Raw genomic sequence first — 18,935 nt, forward strand, 5'->3', positions numbered from 1 at the left:
GTGTGAATCTCTTATTTAAAAAGAAACTCTTTCTTGCATTAGCAACAATGCTTAGTAAGAAAGAAAAACGTTATTTAATGCAACAAAAACTTCTAACAATATAATTTTAACAATGAGTAACACGTCATGAGTATCATTTCTTAAAAGATATTTTGGCATTTTCAATTGAATTAGCTTCTTATTATCCAGAGACGTATATCACGCAATCAAGCGAAAAGCACAGAGATTTAATTCTTCAGAAAGTCTTTCTTCTATAAAACTGCGTTGAGTATGTTTGAAGATTTTTGCTGCTGCTGCGGAATGCTTCTAAAACTAGATAAAAACAACAAGAAAGTTCAAGAAGATCTTTTGTCTGTTACTCCTCAGTGCTTTAAGCTGACGGATTCTCCTAAAAGCAAAGTTAATATGGTAATATGTAACAATAATTCATTCCCTGTGTATTTTAAATTGTACTCATCGAATGTTCATGCTATACGTTTTCGACCTATGGAAGGCTGTATACCATCTGATGAACAGGTAAGAAAATAGTTTGACTATCTCTTAGTTGAAGTAACAAAATAAGAGTATTAAATGTTCGAAAGTAAAATTTCACGACTACTGTTCTTTGTTTTAGCGAGGGCATTTCACATTTTTCACGTCTCCTGCTTAAAATCAAAAAGAGAACCCTAATAACCCCTCCAGCAGGGGTTCTCAACCAATGGTACGCGTACCACTGGTGGTACGCAAGAGAAAAATAGGTGGTACGCAAAGAAGCAAAGTATTTTTAAGTATTAAATTCAAAAATTAAAACACCAACATCCTGATTGACTTCTTTCACTAACTCTCGTAAATTTATGGGATCCGAGCTTTTTTCAAGAGTGGTGGTGGTAGTAGTACTTTGTAGTAGTGGTACTAAAGGTTTTCATTTTTTGTTTAGATGGTACGCGTTAGTCAAAAGGTTGAGGACCGCTGCTCTACAGTATTATTAATCATTAATCGAATAATGTGAATAAAATTACCTCATTTTAAACTACACAAAGACACTTTAAAGCATTCGTTTCTAGTTATCTTATTTGTAAACAGTATATTTCTAAAACAATTTTGTTATTAGGATAATTTATGGTGTACTTTATTTTATATTATAAGTGAAGTAAATCCTGCAGTCAAAATCAACAGTTAAATGTCGCACACATTGCTTTAAAGTTTAGGACATTTAGAGCATTTACAGGAAAGTCTAAAATAAAAGTTCTGAATTTTGAGCAATTAAGTATTACTTTAGAAATGCTCAAGTAAATAAAGACAAGGATAAGCGAGCATTTAAGGTACTTCCTTGAATTATTTTTTGCTGAACGGGAAGCTTATGAACTTATAACTGCTCTGCGATAAAGCTACTCAATTGATCAAGGGATATGAGAGTTAGTTTATAGTCAAATAAAAACAGCTATTACACAATCTAATCTCAAAATATTTAAACCTTTCTACCATAAACTATCTTAAATGTATATATTAGACTTTTAAATAACAGGTCTATTTGGTGACCGTTTTATTTGCTATATGTAACAAACTATATTTCGAATATTTCTTCTGGATGTCAAGCACTAGCGTTTTATATTTCATTTATAATGCAGCATGCAGTCTGAATATAATAATGAATTATTTTCTGTGATGACATTGTATTAATATATGTTATCTGGTTTGTTTCGCAGTCATTTAAAATTAATCTTTAATATCATAATAGTTTGTTACACTCCATATTTTGCAATCTCTGAATTATGTAATATTTCTTAACTAAAAACGAGAAAATAGCACATTTTTCACTGTTCAAATTTATTTATGCTCTCAAATGTTCTTCAGCAAAATAACAGCCAACTAGCTGTACAAAAACGCGTGTTGAAAAGTAGCTTTTGCATTCAGAAAAGTTAAAATTGTTTTTGCAACTAATTTCAATACTACATTTCAGAGTTTGCAAAAATGGTTTTTCTAAATCATAATACGAATAAAGAAATTTAAGTTAAAGATTTCACGATCAGAAATTATCATAAGTAAGAACGTTTGCCAAAAGAGAAGAGAAAACTATTGGAATCCGAAGCTTTTCGTAAAATGAATTATATAACAAATCTTAAAGAAATTTATCTTCCGAATACATCATGCTTATTTGCCGAAAATAGACTATCAATTTCAGTTTAAGTATAAAAGTATAATTTCATTTGTAAAGACGTCTAAGTGAATCAGTTTGAGATGAATTTTAGAGAGTTGTATCTAAACTATTCTAAAAGAACAGAGATTTTTGTTTTAATATAAAACTTCTTTGAAAACCATCTATGAAAATTTTAAAATATTTATATATGATTTTAAACTTCGTGGAAATTAATCAACATATTAAATTGTTTAGTACACACAATGTTTGATAAACAGGATAATTAAAAAGAAAATGTTAAATTGAACTCTAAGGCCAGAATTTATATGGCATATTACTCTTAAATTTTCAGACAAAAATAAAGTTAGATATCGAAAATGAAATAGATAATGGCTAGACACTATGTATAATTGCAATATTTCTTATTACTTAGGGTCGAAATACAACTTCTTTCACAAAACATAGAACTAGAAAAAGCAAGATAAACATAAAATTTATTGTGACAACTAAACTAAGATAAACAGTTTTAAACTGAAATACTCCCAGCACTTATCATTTTGAAATACAGTTACTTATAATTTACCGCTAGTGAAACTAATTGGAAAAGTAGCACGCCATAGTAAAATTTAAAAATAGTCAGAGACGCAATCTGAGCTTCAAGTAGACTTTGAATAAAAGCTTATCAACTTTATGGGTGATCTGACTTAAGCCATCTTCTTCAGAAGCATAAATATTTTGTGAATTTGCGAGGAGCAAATAATCAAATTTACAGGAAAATCAATTGGCAGAATGTGCCTACATCTGTTGAGAGAAAAGAATGAAACGTAAAAAGCTAAGATATTGTAATATTGTTAGCATTCGGAAATTGATTTGAAATTAATGCCATTATATAAAGGACATAAATTTTAGTGAACGTGAAAGATTTCAAAAGAAATTCAGTTAAACAACTAAAAAAGTTTTCTAAAGAACATTCGCAAAATTAAAAAAAATATCTCTGATTGTTTTCAGAAATTTGTTTATTTCTACTCTTGCAACTTAGGATTAGTGCTTTTTAATAGAGTTAATTTTACCGGTGTATGCCAAATCACGTTGACAAAAAGTGTCATGAATTCTCTGAAAGTTAAAATCAGAAAAAGCTGTTTTAAAAATCGAATAATGAATGTTAGTGATGAGAAAACGACCTAAAATCCAAGTAATTTAACAATTCGTATAAGGATAAAATACGATGACAAAAAGATCACTGTGGTTTTGTATAATAGCAGAATGTATATTATTATCGAAAACTTTTTAAAGGCGTTATCAATGACCGTTGAAGAAAATCTTCTGCCAGGGACAACTGATTTCAAATAACTGAAGTCCTGAGAAAGAGGAGATTCCAAAGAACAAATCTTGAGAATAACATTGTTCTCCACAAGTTCAACTCTCAAATCATTTTTTTCACCTTTCACTAGCTCGGTTTTTAAAGATTCCACTCTATTTTCACCCCTTATAGAATTATTATTTTTATAACATTCCTTGTTAGCGTAGTTTGGCGTATACCAACAAAAGTACAACAGCGTTAAAATTCCGCATCAAAAGATTTCTACATCTGAAGAGTAAAAATAAAACAAATCCCCAATAGCTAATCATTGGTCACTTAACCACAATTTTGTTTTGACTGTTTTTGCAATGAAAACTATCTATGAAGCTTCTTAAGGTGGTTTCACTGGAGCCTTTCATATTCGCAAAAATTTACTTTTTTATTTAGTGATATTAATTTCAAATCATTCCCGGCGAATGCTTTCAGAATTTTAATACCTTAGATTTTTTTTACATTTCATTTTTGTTTTCCTCAATAGATGATGCTAGACTTCTTATCTAGATTTGCTGTGTTCATTTATTTTTCTATAAATTAAGCTATTTGCTGTTTTCACCTCTGTTTTGTTCCTGAAAAGGAAGCACGTATGTCAAACTGCTCTCAAAACCGAATTTTGAATTTTTATCCAAAACTATGCTAATCAAAAACTGCTTTAAAACCGTTGTTAATTAGTTCTTTTTCTCAAACATCTTATGATGAAAAAGCATTAATATACAGCAGTGTACTGTATTGCCACCATTATATTATATATAACTAGGTCACTATTTTATACATCATCTATTGCGTCTACTGTAAAATCTTTGCGCCTATTCGCCTAGTTTGTTATGCTGTCATTATTTCACTTTTCCCTCTGTGTTTCTCTTCACCTCTTTCCGAATATATAAAATCGAAAATTATTAACAAGACAGCTGTCTAGTTGGCAAGGGAAAAAAGAAGAGAGCAATAATTTTCTGTGCAAATAGCAGACTCTAATTAAGTAGTTAATTTCAGTCATAAATATCTTATCGATCGATTACATTTTAATTTGAATACATTAAACATTCCTATTTAGTATGCTAAAAAAACGTTATTAGTATTTTTACTGTACAATACTTTTGTTTAGCATACCATTTCCTACATTTGCTTCTTTCATTAATAATAAACTAACAGATAAAAAAACATGAAAAAGCTTATTATAATATGTAACAATAATCTCACAGAAAAACATTTTCTGTATTTAAATTACTCTCCATTTATTAGTTGCATTGAAAAATTCAAAATCGATACATATCAAAAACGAAGTTTCAAAAATTACTTAAGAGTTAAATTGAAATTTAAGTTTGGTAGTACAAGCTAAAAAATAATTTCCCGAATTTGTAAGTATTACATTAATAAAATATTTGTAGTAGTTCTTACTTCATTTAGATACTGAATGAAATCTTTCATAATATCGAACTGATAAATTCAAATGTAAGGGAAGGGAAATAACTCGATTTAGGGAACAACAGAACTTGCCGTTATTAGTCCTTTTAGGTTATTTTATAAAACTATATATTATCAATGAATGGTTCATATGAAATTAATTTCGAGTCAGTGAATGATTTTCCAGTAAATATAGGAAAGAGGAATTACTTCCTGAGATATATGAGTTAATATTCCTTAATTTAGATATATTTCTCATTAATTATTCCGCTGGAAAATAATTATTATATGATAAATAAATTCTTTTCACCGGATGTCCACAGATCAAATACGACGAGGCTGGAGACTCTAAGACTAAAATAAGCTATTTTCTCCGCAGTAAATCTAAATTCAACTGCTAGGTAAACTGAAGCAAAATCCAAATGGTACAAGGAAATCCTAACATCAGCATCGGAAATTTAAGATTTTATCATCGACAGTTTAAGATACTCATATTAGGAAAACAGATATTCCAAAATGTCAAACACCGAGTCTGTCAAAAAAGTATATACACACTTTAACAAAAGAAACTTCTTTATTGCGTGTTAATACAGAGCTTATTTAGAGGTTAATATAATCATACCTATCACAAGGTTACAATCTTTCTGCATCTGTACTTGTACATTAACTTACAGTATTCAAAATAGTAGCCATTAACGGCAAGATAGGCTCAATGGGGAGCGATTGCTTTAACAACCTTGGCCAATGTGTCAGCGGAAATAGCTGCCAACATCCTTTAACTCTAGAAGGCGTTGCTGTGTATGCCTCTTTAATTTCTTGCAGCATTCCCGATTTCCTGCGCAACACGGCGTCCTTCAGTGTCCTCCAAATGAATTTTGATTCACTATCATAAGTCACATATTACAATGGTGACTTATGCAGGTGCTTTATATAAGAACTTATAAAAGCTTATAAGATTATAAGAGCGTGTAAGATTACGCTTATAAGAGTATCGACATGTGTTGAGCAAACACCACATTGTGTATTATAATGATAATTCAATTCATGATAATTAAAACTAATATGCAGATGTCATAAAGTGCATATACAGTTTCTGAAGTACACTACAGAAAGGTCAAGTGCAATGAGCGGCGGAGCTTGGCGCGTGTTTGTTCCCGGCACCCGTCCAAAGCGTTAGCGATTATTTTTCTGGTTACTACAAATACCATAAATACCATTTTTAACTCGATCCTGTAATTAAGCTTCCCACTAAAATTTTAGACTATAATATAGCTCTTTTGTCACTTAACTAAAACAGTTATTCCAATATGCTTCTTCTTAAAATCAGCTTAGCCGAGAGAAAATGCTACTTTTCTTCATTTATTTATCTTTTTAATTGTCCAAGAGATGTCTTGTTTGCAGTCAGTTTTACAGCTCGAAAACTATTCATTATGTTTCGAAATTTCTTCGCTGCCTTTCCTGAAAATCATTTAGCAATTAAAATGTTTACACTCGCTTTCAACACAGTTTTAGATTTCTTCAGAGAAGAACCGATAAAACCTTTTAAACTCTTGTCAGTGAAGAGAACATCTCGAAAGCAAGCTACAAGTTTATTCATGTTTCTTAACCCCTTATTTCTTGCCACAATTCTGTATCTAATCCACTTCATTTAAAGCTAAATTTTAGCTACTCTTTTTTGATTTTAAAATAATATGAAAAGCATTTACTTGAATTCATTGCAGGTGATTATAACCGTGTATCAGAAACCATCGCAGCACCCGGTTAGACGATGTGAAGAGGTCTTTATTAAGGCATTTCCGCTTCTTACTCAGAGATCTGGAAGCGATCACCATTGTTTGAAACATAAAGAAATAAACAGTAAAGAGAAACATTGTATAAAATGCGTGTGCGCATGTCAGCAGTCCTTTCCCGTTGAAGTCTCAGACGCAGAGCAATCAATGATTTGTTGTAAATGCAAACATCAATGCGAAAAATGGGGAAGACTAAATATTTATTCCGACTGCAAAAATATTTCTTCAGGTGATGTGAAAGAAAATACAAATGAAAATCATGAATCTAAAGAAAGAACAGTTAATAAAAATTTCCAATCAAAATCTTCAGTCGATGCACATGTTTTAGTGAGAGTTATTAATATAGGTACAAAGACAAAACTAAACGAAGTGGAAGAATCTACGCCTGAAATTAATATTAAGGAAAACTTAGGTGTGTCTTCTGAAGGAAACGAGGGAATAAACAAGATGAAAAATGTAGAATCTCAAGGTGGAAATGAACAAGTGCGTTTGTTTTTAATTTGCTTTTCTATAACTAGTTCTTTAAAAATAATAAATTCACAAAAGTGGCTCCAGTAAAGTATACTTCCCAAAGTACACATGAAAGACTATTAAAATTAATTACATTTAGTTTTTCAAATGTTCTCAAATTTTATTGCTGTTTAAAGAAGAAAAGTAATAGTCTAATCTAAACTGAGAAGTATGAAATAACAAATATCTCTAAAAGGTTTTTATTCATTTTTTTCTAATGAAAAATGCTTATGTTCCTGCTTCCATTTGAAAACTTCCTTCCTCCATAGATGATTACTTTTTTTAACTATTCATTTACAGAGCTGCTTGAGCTCACGTGAAATACTAGGTATCTCATACATGTAGAGAAATTCTATAAGATATGCCTTGAAAAAAAAGCCAAGATAATTCAAGAATTAACAGCCGTACTTCTTCGATAATAAGACATGCCCTTTTTTCCGTACATTCACCGTCAATTAAAGCATACTTAATTTTTTGAGTAACATATATATGTAAGATTTTTTCTTTATTTGCATATGACAATCGCTATGCAAAAAGCTCTTCATTGAGACACTTATATTTGAAAAAAGTCTTACATTCGATGGAAATATGAAGTATAAATAAACATAACAAATTTTATGTTCGTTCAGAGGTATACATTAAAGAGTTTAATTCAAAATAAAAGGATTTATTTATGGTAATATATTTATCCAATCAAACAATGTCTCCAACTGCAACATTTTTCGAAAACATTGAGATTTCGAAATGTTTCTTTCCTGCATGATTACATATATATGTACAAAAAAGTGATTCAATACATTTTGTACTATATTGCACACAAAGGAGAAAATTGCTCTAGTACAAAATGACTGATTTCCTTTAATGGAATTAAGTTTTTTAGTTGTTCTTCATGAGAAAGAGACAAAAGTTTAAAAATTTAAATAAAATATCAAGCGTAATAATTTACTTTTCTCTTAATATAATAAGCACATAGCATTTGATAATTTGCTACGAAATAAGAATCTCTCCTGGTCTCATTTCTTTTTCACCGTTCACTAGCTTCCTATAATTTACTTTAAAATAACTGAGAGCTAATACTACATTTGCTTAACATTTATGTTTTTCTCTATTCAGTGAAGTGAAATTAAACATTCGAAGTCATGAACCATGAAGGCACTTTTATCAGATAAAGTTAAACGTAAAAAGAAAAGAAAATGGTGATAGAAATGTTTTCAAAACACAGAGATTAGTATTATACATTTTATCCTTTGTTTTTCCTGTCAGGTTTATAAACTTTCCAGATTTTCTTTTCATTTCATCATTATCTGCAGTTAGTCTTTTGACATTTTGCGCGCTATAGTTTACTTTTAGGTAAAATAGCTCTTATTGTCCTTGAATGGTGTGAATCATTACGAAAAATTTTAAAACAGGGCTAAGCTTCGTTCGTTTTCCTTCCGAAATCACTGAAATATACTGCAATGAACTTAGGGTACACTTTAACAGTTATACAAAATATTATTAATTTATAAACGCATTCATGGCATATGTCAAAATGGTTACAGCCGAAAACATCGCGGCAAAAACATCGCGAACGAAAACGTCGCGGAGAAAACAACGCAAGGCAAAAACGTCGTGCTACAAAACATCGTGGGAGTAAACATCGCAAAGAGAAAACATCGCAGTTCTAAAACATCGCGGTACAAAACATCGTCGTCGAAAATAAAGCGGTTCAAAAACTTCGCAGTTTAAAAACATCGTCGTCGAAAATATCGTGGTAAAAAATAAAGTATCTACAAATCATCGCATGACGATAACATCGCAGACATGCTTCTTTCAGGCTTTAATAACTGTAAATGGATATTCCCATATTGATTTGTGATCGCAAGAGGAAAAGAAGGATAATTTTTACTTTAATACTTTTTATTAACTAATAATTTTTTGCTGAGAAAATAAGAATGAAACTTAAGCATAGAAAATTAATGCAACTTATAGCACTTAATAGAATTTTAAACCGACATAGTTAACTAACAAAGGCCATTAATAAATCATTTTTATAAAGTTTTTACTGGTAAGTTTTCATGAAAAGTATAATCTATAATTTGCATTTAATTTTTTATGCTTAAGTTTACTTCTTACTTTTTCAGCAAAAATTTATTAGTTAATAAAAAATGTGAAAGTAAAAATTATCCTTCTTTACATACTGCGCTCACAAATCATTATGGGAATATCCATTTACAATTATTAAAACCTGAAAAAAGCATGTCTGCGAAGTTATCGTCATGCGATGATTTGTAGATACTTTATTTTTTTACCACGATATTTTCGACGACGATGTTTTTAAACTGCGAAGTTTTTGAACCGCTTTATTTTCGATGACGATGTTTTGTACCACGATGTTTTAGAACTGCGATGTTTTCTCTTTGCGATGTTTTCTCCCAAGATGTTTTGTAGCACGACGTTTTTGCCTTGCGTTGTTTTCTCCGCGACGTTTTCGTCCGTGATGTTATCGGCGGACACCGTCAAAATATATCATGTGGACTGAAAAACTGCATTTTTCCTCAGTTGGAGTGATGCAAAATATTAATTTCATGATGTAATAATAGTCGAATTCTATAAATTTTTCTTAATAATAATTCTTTCAGTACTACCTTTTATATGCTATGAAGCGAGCACATAGGCACATGTTGCCCTTTGCTTGTGATCTTTAATACTTAACCGATTTTTCGCTAAATTTCTAAACGTATAAGTACTCACATCTTGTGCAAATATATTAGATTAATTAAATGTAATACAAGTGATCGCATTTATTTTAAGACGTGTTGAAATCAAGCCAGAAACTCTGCATTTGAAAACATATTCAGGATGGTAAATTATGCTAAAATCCAAACTAAATTGTTGGTTGCTAAAAAGAAATTCAATTCTTAAAATGTGTAGCACATAAATTCTTCACATATTTACCATCCCACTGAACTAACTTTACGACGATTATCAGAAAGTTAGTGAGTCAAGTATTTCGAAGAGTAAGAAGATTGTTTGCAAGATTACTATTTCTTGCAATATAAAAATGCATCTCATGTTACATGGTACAAATAAGATAATTACATGGTACAAATAAGATTTTAATTGTTTGCAAGATTACTATTTCTTGCAATATAAAAATGCATCTCATGTTACATGGTACAAATAAGATAATTACATGGTACAAATAAGATTTTAATTGTTTGCAAGATTACTATTTCTTGCAATATAAAAATGCATCTCATGTTACATGGTACAAATAAGATAATTAACCTTATGTTACATTCAACTATGTTATCTGCTGATTTTTGCCTTTGGAACCTTTATGTGGGTAAAATAACTATGTGCTATAGTTTTCGACGATTTTAAATCACCAGATTTTACCATCTCTGATTTTTTACCGTCCAGCTGCTGGGAAAGAAAGGTCTGCTTGCCATTCCACATTCTAAGAAATTCAGAAGAAATGTTCTGCAATAATGCATTCCATAACGTGAAAGTAGCTGGATCGTGAATAACATGAAACTGAATATCGTTTAAGTTCCCGACAATTTTCGAAACGTGCACATGTAGATTTACGTAAGAGGTTTTCATCCTACATCTATGAGATGATACAGACCGTGGAGAATAAAGAAACAACTATATAACCACGTAACTTAAATGATTTTGCAGCTAAGAACCTAGAAGCTGCAAACGATCTTTATTTAGTCATGCCTGACATCGCTTCGTATGTATGTAAATGCAGAAATATGTATTTCTTTAAAATCTAAATTTCAGCAAGAAAATAAGAAAGTAGTGTAAAGTTAGGTAGTAAAACGTTGGCTTTACAACGTCTGGAAGTGCATAAAAATTTTTAACAAGGTGAAGTCTTCCCTAACCAAAATGCAAGCTTTATAGTGATTTTCCATGTTGAACATTACATGGGTCAGAAGTTCATGCAATATGTATTCATTATATGCATTCATGATGTATTCATGATGAATAGCACTTTGAATCTCAAGAGGAATGCTCAAGGCAAGAGCAGGTTTCAATGATGCAAGTTGGTGGCCTAGACCTTATTCAAATCATTTTATAGAGTTATTAAGTGCTCATCTAAACAATTATAAGTATAATAGCTAGAGGAAAGATTTTTCGAAACTCAGATTTAAATTTTCAAGGTTAAGCTAGATTTCGGTATTTAAATACAGGTACAGATGAAAGTATGGGAGACACTAGCCACTTACCATGGATCAACTGGTAGTGCCTTCCCATACTAATTAGCTCTTAAAAAAATCTGAAAGTTTTTAGATTTTATTTTACGCCCAAAGGCGCATTTTTAACGATTTGTTTGTTACCTTTATTTATAAAATATCATGTCCTTCTTAATTAAACCACATAAAACACAATTCAACAGCAATATAACAAAATATTTAAAGCAAATCATATAAGGGATATCTACTTAAAAAAGGAATGCCTTCGCTGAGGACTTTCTAAAGAAATCCAATTCGTATTCACGTTGCGCATGAAAAGAACTACTATCACCAAACATGCAGCGAGCTCTTTCGGCTGGGATCATTGAATGCTAGGTCGAACTGCCAGTATTCTATGGTCTTAACCATTTGGCCACTTGTGGGAACGGATTTCGATTAACAATATTATTAAGTACATTTAGTTTTAAAATAACGGTATAATATATATATTTCCTTAACTCTTAATTTAAAGGAAACGATCAGAGAAAGATCGAATAAGACCTTTAATGGAGAAAATAGTGACAAATAAAATTTACAAAATATGCTTTAATTTCTATGACTTTGGTTTAACATTGCAAAAATTCTAATTAATGTTTAACTGAATTACATAACTCTCTGATAGCAATTTATTTACCCTCTAACCGGCAAAGCTGTATATATACGGCCTAGAATATTTTTGTGATATCTGTAAGAACGGATATATACGTGCATATTAAAAATATGTCAAAGAAAGGCAGTATATTAAAAGTACATAAATTTAAGTATAGAATACCAGGAGAATTTTTCTCATAGTAGGTTTCGGAAATTTGTGCTTTCTTAGCGAAAGCCCTGGCCAATCAGAAGGAGCCTATTTTCTCCCCACGTGGCAAAATTCTTGTTAACTACTGCTATTGCTTAATTTATTTACAAATTAGGAAATACGTATAAAGATATAATAATCCTGTGAGATGAATACATCATTTTACTCCCATGCAGCAGCAAGTCATTTTGAAAGGGAAATAAATTTATTCAATATGTATAATCAAAAATGGAAATGTGTTCGAGAATCTACTTTGGTAATATACTTTTGCTACTTATTAAGCAAACTCTGTTTCAGATATCTGTAACTGTGGTGCAGAAATCTCCGAAAAAAGAAGGGATCACTGTCACAGTATCCCCATCTCCTCGTACAGAAAACAGCCAACTTCACGCAAGACGCCAAGACACACACTCTAAAACTAAACGTCAGTGCGAAAATAATAACAGTCAGCAGGATACTTCCAATAAATTCAAAGAACATAACCGCTGTCATTACTGCAAACTAAAACAATGTCATATACAACACGAAGCGCTCAAAAAATCTTGTTTATGCGATGTGAGAAATGATTGCTTTGAGGAAGTGAACAAAACCTGGAAAGAGGGACATTCATCAAAAGATATTGCTCCGCTTGGTAGAAAAGATGAACTACAGGGTTCAAAGACATGCAAATGCTGTACAGTATCGAAAGTTTCACCTCATGGAGGAATAAAGACTCATACAAGAATGAAACATAAGAGCATCGAAGAGTCTTCATCTGAAGATGAGCCTTCTGGACTTAAAAGTACGAGATTCATATCTTATCCTAACCAGAAAATAGAAAATGAGAAAGAAACTGAAAAGAAAAAATCTGATTCTGAAGTGAGTGGCTTGCGTAATTTAAGAATGCAATTAATTAAGTTGAATAGTTAATTGTGTAAGTAGAAATACCTCTTTACAATACAATTTCCTTATCATTCTTATTAATTATTACGGCAGAAACTTCAGTAATTTAAAAAATTTTTGATTTTAACTTTTTTTTTTTTCATACTCGAAAGAAACCTTGTAAAAATTCAGATCTTAAATCCACATTATTTTCCCAAACATCAAGAAATAAAATATTATAGAAAAAATATGAGGTCAGAAAAGAAAAATCAAAATTAACACTGCACAGTACAAATGAATACAGCACAGTACAAAATCGAAAAAAATAAGTTTAAAAAGCTAAGTTACATTTTTCGTAGCATCTTCAGTAGGTGCGTGTTTCGGTTTGAACAGGCACGTTTTTCTGCTTCTGAATGGCAACGCAAAAATCTGTAGAAACGCACTGATGTAAAGAACACTAAGTAGCAACAGTGAAATTTGAACTATTTTTCAATTTGTTTGATGCAGCTTGAATACTGCGGCTGAGATGTCAAAAAGATTTTAGATTACAATTTGTTTTGGTAGTCTAATAAATTCCTTTTAAACTAGACTGAATGTTGATTTAAACATACACTGTAGAACTTTGTTGTATAGGCCACGCCATTATTGTCTATTGAACAGGGCAGGTGCCACGAAAAATGCAAATTTAGCCTTATTTCTGAGAAATCAAATGAACATTTTAATAAGACCACAATTAACATCTTAATAAATTAATTAAATATTCGAAGTTTCTTGTACAATGTTTAATTTAATTAGTTTTCAAAGTTTCTCCTATATTCTTCTAAATTTACTTCAATGATCAGCATAATATTTCGTTTCAAGTTTATATGAACGTATTAACTTTCAATTTTTTTATTATGTAATTTTATATTAAAAACATTTTGATGCATGCTCTCCATTTAATCATATTAATATTTAAAGCAATGTTAAGGAAATATTGATGTCAGAATTCTCAGACATGATACTTTGCAACATCAAATTACTTATTTTTCATTCTTAGTTTCATTCTAATGTTTAATAGTAATAAGTAATTAGTCTACCACTGATTATCACATACGCCAGTAATTTTTAAATATGTGAGAAAGATCATGTTAATAATATGTGAAGGAAATCATGTCTGGGGAAGAGGAATATGTAGTTGCTGTCAACATACGATTTTTGACACGAATACGAATAGCAAATGAAATACTCTGTTATAAACATAGCAGACAAGTCCAAGACCCCATGCTTTCAGCAAATGATATTTTAATTATCATAATTTATGAAGCTCAATATATAAGTGTCCTTCTATTTAAATATATCCTAATTTATTTTTCATTACATTTGGTTTCTGTAGTGAAATTATTTATATTGTGTTTCAACAGCACAGCTTGTTGAAATAAATAAAAGTCATTCTATGTTATTAAGCTCTTCATGAATCAGAATTTCCTATGCAGGTGTCTGCATAGGTTCTAATATATGAAGAGTTTACATACAATAACCTGTTTTATTCTTCAAATATTACCTTGTGCAGCAAAATTATTGATTAAAAATATAAAAAATTATTTCAGGAATCATCCATATCCACCACACCTACACCTGCGAAACAGCATTCAAGAGCAAAAAGAAATTCAAACAACAGAAAGAAATTCAACAGAGAAACAATCGGAAAACGCGTGGAAATTTTATGCGAGAATATACAGCGCACCGTTAGAAGTAATTTTTGCATCCAGATGCTGATTCTACTGATCATAGTTATAATTGTCGTCTCTGGAATTGGTTGCGGTCGGCGGACTGGATGGTCTTTTCCATGTTTTTATGATTTCTTCCGGCGATATTAGTTTGCTTTAGTTGTAGTTTAGTTCGTATATGTTAATAACACTATTTTGAACCTGTAATATCGTTATTCTTATATCTAGAAGTAGAAATTTTTATAATAAATCTATTTCAATAGCGTTTTTGGTACTTCTTTCTATGGCTCTTTTTAGCTAGCTAACTTAACATTTGTAATGTTATAGAGAGTCAAATAAAATGTTACATGATGAACATCATGGAGAAATCTTGAGTACTGCTAAAGCTTAGAAAATTAAATATGAATCTGATTAAGTAACAAGTATTTCATCTATACGTTTATTCGGTTACTCCCGTACTTCTAAACAGAATAACAGTACAGAGGTGACCGGAAAAATGCCCACAGGAAAAATGCTCACAGAATAATGCTCACAGGAAAAATCCCACACAGAAATACGCCCACATAGAAAAAAGCTCACATGAAAAAATGCTCACTTAGAAATATGCTCACACGGAAAAAAGCTCACATAAATATATGCTCACATGGAAATAAGCCCACTGATAAACATGATTAATCGATTTGAACATCGAACACCTATTTGAATTTTCAAAGAAAACTTATTTAAATTACCAAAACACCTATGGTATATATATATATATATATATATATATATATCACAAACTGTATAACTTATGTATAGATTCAGTTGCTGTATAAGATTAACAAATGGGCCCTTTTGAATTAGGAAAAAGAGAGGAGGAAGGAAGAGAAATGAAACAGAATATACAACGAAAAATAATTACAATTTAATTGTTAAAAAAATAAAATAAATAGTAAATATAAGTTACATATTTTATAATATAAGCATTTAGAAGAATAAGCAAATAGAAATAATTATATTATTTCAATTACGTAAAATACCTTGTTATACATAAATCATAAATATATATGTTAATATCTAATTTTACCATCGATTTCATCATAGTTTCTTACATGATTCGCGATTACCAAATGTAAGTTTTCATATCTTCACCTTTTTTTTTACTTCAGTACGCCCTGTACTTAAAATAGCTAATAATAAACTTTGACAGGCTAAGTCTTTTTTCAGTCCGTCAAAGAAAAACCACATACTTGGATGGCTACAATTAAATAATGAATTTAGCGCCTATTTATGAAAGCTTTTGTAACAATTTGTTGTTCTAGGAGATATTTCGAAGGCTGCTTCATAATGATTCCTCACTTCGATTGGAAACTGTGGTCAAAACGGTTTGGGCTCCAAACTTAAATAACTACATTCAAACATCAATTTCTATAGATGCACATAAAAATATGCGAAAATAGAATTAATAAAACAAAAATAAACTATTGGCATTTACAAGGGAAAAAATGTCGTACGGGGGGGCAGTTGTGTAAAATATTACAGTACATGAAAAATTTTACTATAGTTTTCCTTCTTTTATATACCACCCCCGAAAAGGTTAATGTCCAATAACCTTTTCGCATTTGTCAAATAATTTTTTTTTTTTTTCAAATGATCAAATAATTTTTCTTTAAAAAATTTAAGTAGGTGTACGATGTTCAAATCTATTAATTATTGATTGCTTAATGTAAGCATATTTCTACGTATTTTACTTATCAGTTGGCTTATTTCCATGTGAGCATATATCTATGTTAGCATTTTTCCGTGTGAGCATATTTCTAAGTGAGCATTTTTCCATGTAAGTTTTTTTTCTATGTGGTCATATTTCTGTGTGGGCTTTTCTCCTGTGAGCATTTATACCTGTGAGCATTATTCCTGTGAGCCATTTTTCCTAGAACCCCGTACAGACTATCAGATGATTTACTGATCAGATGATTTATTGTCTGCCTTCTGACTAAAGATATCAGAATCCATAATAAAAGGTTTAAAATATAAGTTATTCATTAATAATATATTTACTGATGGTTACATGATCTCAAAAGTTTAATAGAATCAAATTTCTGCTAACAGCATGTAATCACAATCTACATTGAAATTAACCCTTTCTCCGTCATCTCCTGTCCGCGAAAATTTCTCCCCAGCGGCTCTCTGATTTTCGCAACTTGTAATGTTGTTTTCTCTGTACATCATATAACTTTCTTAGTGGATTAATGTAAATGAATATTAAGTAAAATATAAGGAAATAAAGCATATTAGAAAATTAATAATAGCTCTTCTTAGTATTTCTAACAGCAGGATAATTTGATAACATCTGATTCAGGTGATCCACTCCTCCGATTTGGTTGTTGTAATCTTTTACAATTATTGGTTATTTTACAGCTCTTTTCCGTACTCCAACAGCAGTCATCGAGTTATTATGGACTGCACTCATCAAACGTATATCCGTCTTGTCTTTCCAATTCACAACCGCATTTTTTCTCTTTTCCTGCTGAATAGACGTTGAAGCCATCTCTCACTGTCTTGTATCTTAAGTAAAATGGCGCGAATATTCATAAAACGCGGGGGAAATTCAATTAGAAATAGAATGCCTGATTAGTGCAGCCCTCTAGGAGGTATTAGAATAAACAAAAATAAAAACTTAAACAAGCAAACATTTAGAAAGCGTTTTAAACATTTAAAAGTTTTAAAATGTAGAAGAACGCTTGAAGCATATTACGGCCGCCCTGCAGAAATTTCACATGAACACGCTAGACGCGTTACGGACGACGAAGAGGTTAAACTGATAGCTAAATGCACAATCAGCGTTCCTAACTAAACCTTAGCTGGTCCCTAAGTGTTCGCAAAGCAATATTATTAGCGTAGACTCCAGAGTGCCGGTCAACCTATGCAGCTAAGTGCTTTCTGAAAACTCTCGAACTCTGAATTTACTTATACTTTAACTAATTTGTAGTTTGGTGGAAAATGGCGAAACATAAATGAAAGTATTAAAGTAAAGCCAATATAATAAGGTAAAAACTAAAACTAAACTACATTGAAATTACATTAAACTCAGTGCGTAACAGCCCTAGTGGGCCAATGCCTTCAGTGGCCCGAAATCTGCTTTCTTGACCGTGGACCCCGCGGCGCATAAGCATATGCCCTGAACAAGTGGTCGGCTTGTCGCAGGACCCCCAGTGTTTAGTCCCCAAGCAAACTTGGTACTCATTTTATCGACCCAAAGGATGGAAAATCAAGGGATGAAGGGATGAGTCGACCTTAGCCAGCCCGGGGATCGAATCCCAGACCTGTGGTGCTGCTGTGCGATGCACTAGCCTCCGGGCCTCAAAATAATAAGCTAGATAAGTTATAAAATACGAAACCTTATACAGTGCGAAAGAAATGCTTAGAGATATTTTGTAATAGCTTTCTCATATTCCCAGGGTTTTTAATTTACTTTTATTTACAGTTCACGTTTTCCCAAGAATCTTAATTTTTTCTTCTGTTTTATCAGATTTATTTTGATTACATACATGAACAGACATTGTGTATTTACATACACAATAAAAATACCTTGATATAATGAATTATCTCATTCCTCTATGAGTACTCTTGTGATAAAGTGGTTAGAGTTCCTGCTGCATCTTACTGGAAGATCAGTGGTAAATCAAATAGAGATTTGTAAACACACAATTAGTGAGTGAGAATTTCTTTAAAAAAATGCAATTAACAAGAAAATTTTAAAGTATTTTTAAAAAAGTATTTAAAAAGTTTAAGTATTTTAAAAATAAATAAATGTATCATAAGTCGAATTCTTCTTTACACTAACATTTAAGCAGGTTAAATTGTAAGAAGTTACACAATTTCTTCCGTGCTTGCCTTTGTCATCTGTTAGTTAGCACATTAAGCGTAAGATCGGGAAAATCAGTGATTCCATCTCTGAAGATAGTAGGTTCTCACATTTTCCTGTTTAAAAAAACCCAGTACTCTGTACTATAGCGTCCGAAGTAAAAACACAGTAAATGATACCTTGTCGAAGATTCAGCGGTTAATACATTCAGCAAGAGATGGCAGATAAATAATTTGGAACTTAGCAAAAGCTATGGTTGATTTTTTCTTATTTTCCATTAGTAACTTTTAGAAGATTATTAATTACAGAAAGTCTCTCGCAG

The 18,935-nt window shown here is 31.1% G+C and overlaps 1 protein-coding gene across 1 annotated transcript; it reads left to right on the forward strand.

Moving 5' to 3' along the window:
• The first annotated feature begins 270 nt into the window (after positions 1-270).
• On the forward strand, positions 271-15,031 carry LOC118191160 (uncharacterized). Its single transcript, XM_035361967.2, has 3 exons — positions 271-516; positions 12,494-13,054; positions 14,647-15,031. Exons 1-3 carry the CDS (start codon positions 271-273, stop codon positions 14,914-14,916), a joined length of 1,077 nt encoding a protein of 358 aa, XP_035217858.1. The 3' UTR covers positions 14,917-15,031.
• Positions 15,032-18,935: the final 3,904 nt, after the last annotated feature.

The sequence above is a fragment of the Stegodyphus dumicola genome, chromosome 3 (genome assembly GCF_044657685.1).
Source record: "Stegodyphus dumicola isolate Sdum_Otavi_A_Nest chromosome 3, ASM4465768v1".
NCBI classification, from domain to species: domain Eukaryota; kingdom Metazoa; phylum Arthropoda; class Arachnida; order Araneae; family Eresidae; genus Stegodyphus; species Stegodyphus dumicola.

Bases quoted from the DNA above. Each gene is read 5' to 3' on its own strand.
- LOC118191160 (XM_035361967.2), top strand. From the start codon at position 271: ATGTTTGAAGATTTTTGCTGCTGCTGCGGAATGCTTCTAAAACTAGAT. The intron at 517-12,493 runs GTAAGAAAATAG...ACTCTGTTTCAG, and splicing joins GTATACCATCTGATGAACAG to ATATCTGTAACTGTGGTGCA. The intron at 13,055-14,646 runs GTGAGTGGCTTG...AAATTATTTCAG, and splicing joins AGAAAAAATCTGATTCTGAA to GAATCATCCATATCCACCAC.